The 4,058-nt window shown below is 38.0% G+C and overlaps 1 protein-coding gene across 1 annotated transcript; it reads right to left on the bottom strand.

The window, feature by feature from the left end:
* Positions 1-1,346: 1,346 nt before the first annotated feature.
* Positions 1,347-3,356, bottom strand: LOC117338466. Its single transcript, XM_033899820.1, has one exon. The coding sequence runs from the start codon at positions 3,354-3,356 to the stop codon at positions 1,347-1,349; it is 2,010 nt and encodes a 669-aa protein (XP_033755711.1).
* Positions 3,357-4,058: the final 702 nt, after the last annotated feature.

Genomic DNA, 4,058 nt, shown 5'->3' with positions numbered 1-4,058 from the left:
GATGGTGGATTAGTGCTGTATTAAGTCGTCTGGTGTCAACAAGTTCATGGTGAGACAGGAACGTGAGGAACACATCATAGGAGAGCAGAGGGAGATTAAGTACATGAATCCTCCCGTTGGGTTTGTTAGCTCCGGCTGTAACGGGTATAGACAGAACGGTCAATACTTGCTATACATGCCTGTGATATTTGTTTAGAAGAGTATACCCGCCCCACATTAAAGCTGTTCATAACTGTCTCGATCCCTTACACTAGGAGCACCACCAGCAGAAATGTCCATGATGAGAGCATGTATACGCATAGTGATGGGACGACAGCGTCACTAGTCATCTACTTGTACATTCCGAGATTAGTGGTATTATACACTTTGGGAAGTACATCGGCGCTAAAATTAAAATGAAATAGACTCCGAGAATATTCCCAAATCATATTCTTTTTCTGAGTGAAAAGATACAGTGGATTTCAAACAATGCTGACATTTTCTATAGAGTACTGTTTGAAGCCTGTTCAAATCGATACACAATCCCATGCCATATCCTGGAGCTCAACAAGTAAACGAAAGAGTTCTTGTAGATTTCGCCATGAACTTTCACAAAGGAACACATTGTTCAATTTAATAAAGTAATTAGGGCAATGCTTCGCGTTCACCCACGTGGCCAAAATATTTAAATGCATCATGAAACAAAAATATGTGTTCTTAATTGTTCATGTACATGTACAAGTATTGGCTTCCTCCTGATGGCTACCATCTTCCGGCCCCATATCATCCTGTCCAGGACATGACATAGAATCAAGGAATGGTGATGGGTATACACTACAGATCCCATTTATCAATTTCCTTATAATATTCGTGTTGTCGAAACATTGTCAACGTAATTCATTCAAATACTTTTTGATCACAAGTAATTGGGATAAGAAATTATATATTGCATATATATACTATATAGCCTCGAATTACTATATAAAATGGAGCTTCTCCATATATAGACTCGTATTACTATATAAAATGGAGCTTCTCCATTTTATATAGTAATACGAGGCTATATAGTATATATACAATATATAATTTCTTACCCCAAGTACCTGTGTTTTTGATAACTCGATCTTACCACAGACGTCTGGTTAGTATTCATAGAAGAAATATTAGCCCTCTATTCTTACAATACCAACCAGAAGCAGACGCCTGTGCTCTTACGGAATATTGTGTACATATCATTCTTATAGAATATGTACATTTCACACGTACAGAATACCCTGTATATAACAAGTACGGAATCATTTCTATTGATGTTGATCCTTTACATAGCATCGAAAATAAATTCTTTGTCGTTATTGTTAATATTCGAGTCATTCTATCCTCTCCATGGCGGGATTATTAAAAGGCAAACGTTTTTCACTACTCAGAGAGTTTTTGTATTCCCTTAGAGCCATGTGTATGTCACCGACCATTTCGTAACAGATCCCTAAGAAGTTGTGGACAATCCAGTAATTACTTTCTCCCTGGTTCTTATCATACTTCACGGCCCGAAGGTCTTTCAGTGCTGCGTCACGTCTTCTTGTATCGTTAAGCTCATGGTAACACAGGAAGGTCAGGAACACGGCGTATGGGAGTGGTGGGATTATAAGTTCATGATTAAGGAGTTTCGTTAACTCTTGTTGTAAATGGACTGGACAGAAATTTGGATATTGTTTTAACAAAAACATGTATGATACACAGGCTTGCTGAAATTTGTGCAGAAGACTATACCCACGCCCACAGTAGAGATGTTCGTATCTGTCTTGATCTTTCTCACTAATATTCTCAACGAAAACTTTCCACGAGGAAACCATGTGTCCACACATTTCCAGTGTTTTCATGTAATTCCCAGTCTGGTAGTGATAGGTTGCCAACGTCAGTAGACCTGGACTTGTACAAGTTACGGCAAGTGGTGATATAAACTTCTTGCATTTCCTAAGATATTTATACCTCTGTTTGTTTCCTTCGAGAGGAGCTTGTTTCTCAAATACCTCCATCCCTTTTAAAGAGAGTGCACTTACTGTATTGAAGTAAGCTACGTATTCATCCATGTCCGACTTTGATTTGCTCAGAAGTTTCAAAGCGGGTAGTACATCAGTTGCACGAAACAAAACGAAGGCCGGTTCAAATATTGTAAAATCAATTTCTCTTTCTGATTGTGCTGGTGTAGGCAGTACTAGTTTCCAGATTCCATTTTTCACTCTCTGAATATACTCTCCTATAGATGGTTGGAAGAATGTTCCTATTGATAGACAACCCCATGTCATATCACGGAGTTCAACAAGTAAACGAAGGAGTTTTTGTTGATGTTCTCCATGAACTTTACCAAGGAACATATTGTTCCTCTTTATAAAGTAATTAGGACAATAGCCTGCTTTCACCCACGTGGCCAAAATATTTAAACACAGCATGAAACAAAGAAATGTATTCTTTTCTTCCCATAAAGATAAAGGTGTGTTTTCTACTGCATGGAGTATAGTTGTTTTAATAATATATGATGAGAGAATATCTGTATCCCCATATATTTGTTTCAACTTCCCAGATATCTGTTTTAAAAGGTACTTAAGAAGACAGTACACTAGGACCTGGACATGACTGAGAGAATGAATGAGTTTGCGTTCCGCAGTCGCGAACGAAATTCTCCATTGTAGGAATGTGTAGGCTGACGTTTTATCTCCTACAGGGACAAGATGGCAACCATCTTGTACTATTTGATCCCTCAAACATTTATCCGGCCAGTTATGTAATCGATGTCTACTCACCCACTCATTGCTCTCACTTGGCCAACTAGTACATCTGAACGCATGCACAAAATCCATATCTGAATGCATATGTTTGCCCGACGCAGTAGTAGCTGGTCCATGAGTGTATACGGTAGTCTTGAGTAGATCACTAATTCGATCTGAAAACAACCGTACATACATTTCACTTGATATAAAGTGTACATCTCCAACAGGTACAATCGCATTAAACAAGTCTGAAGTGTATGTCCGTCCAATCAGCTGCAAAGTTACATAGCCAGGTCGGCTGTTGGTATCTCTCATAATAAATACTGTTTCATTAGCGAAAACTGGTATGATTCTGGTTGGCTGATCAGGACATATAACTACCACAGATTCGTGAATTAGCATTTCATCTATGTCCGAGCTCTTCATATAAATCCCTTCCGCTAAGCTTCCTGTGAAAATGACTTTTAGGTTTGTTTTATTCCAGTTACGTAATTGCTCACGTACAAGTGTCAGCTTCCTCCTGACGGCAACCATTTCCCGGCTCCCCATCATCCTGTCCAGGACATGATATAAAATCCAGGAATCTTCGTACAGCTCCCCCTGGTCGGACATCTCAGTGATAGGTCAAAAGCTCTATTTTAAAATAGAAATAACAATATCAATACGAAGAGTAAATAATTGTTTTTGGTGATAGCTATAAAATCTTGATCTCTATTTATAAATGTTCATCATTTTCCTTAAAACAAACACTAAAGTAGATATTTTAATGTTCGTGATGTCGAACCTATATCAATATAATTCATTCCAACACGTTTTGATAAGTCCTATGAAATATTGTGTATATATCAATCTGTTGTATGTCATGTACATCACACATGTACATAATGCTATATGCATAACACAAATATGGAATATGTACATCGCACATGTACAGAATGCCATATGCATCACACACATACGAATAGCATGTACATCAAACACATACGGAATACCATGCACATCATACATTCAATGTAACGTCCAGAGGATTAGCAATATTTTGATTACCTCGGCCATAAAGATAATCTAGCACTGATGTTTGTAAAAGTTTGCGTACATATTTTTCAAATCAAGCGCTGAATTGAGTCGCAAATACTAAGAGGACGCAACCGAAGGCTCGTATAAGACTCTTTGTCATTTGTTGAACAATGACGTCATTGACCAGTTTTTATTGGCTTAAATTTTTAGCCCAAAGGTTATGCTGAGATGACCTCCAACGGGATATCGTTATATCTTGTATTGCAGTGTATCGTAGAGTATCGTAGAGGAGTGGAA

The sequence above is a fragment of the Pecten maximus genome, chromosome 11 (genome assembly GCF_902652985.1).
Source record: "Pecten maximus chromosome 11, xPecMax1.1, whole genome shotgun sequence".
NCBI lineage: Eukaryota > Metazoa > Mollusca > Bivalvia > Pectinida > Pectinidae > Pecten > Pecten maximus.
Note: the sequence above shows the minus strand (reverse complement) of the source record. Positions and strands in the feature narration are given on the sequence as shown.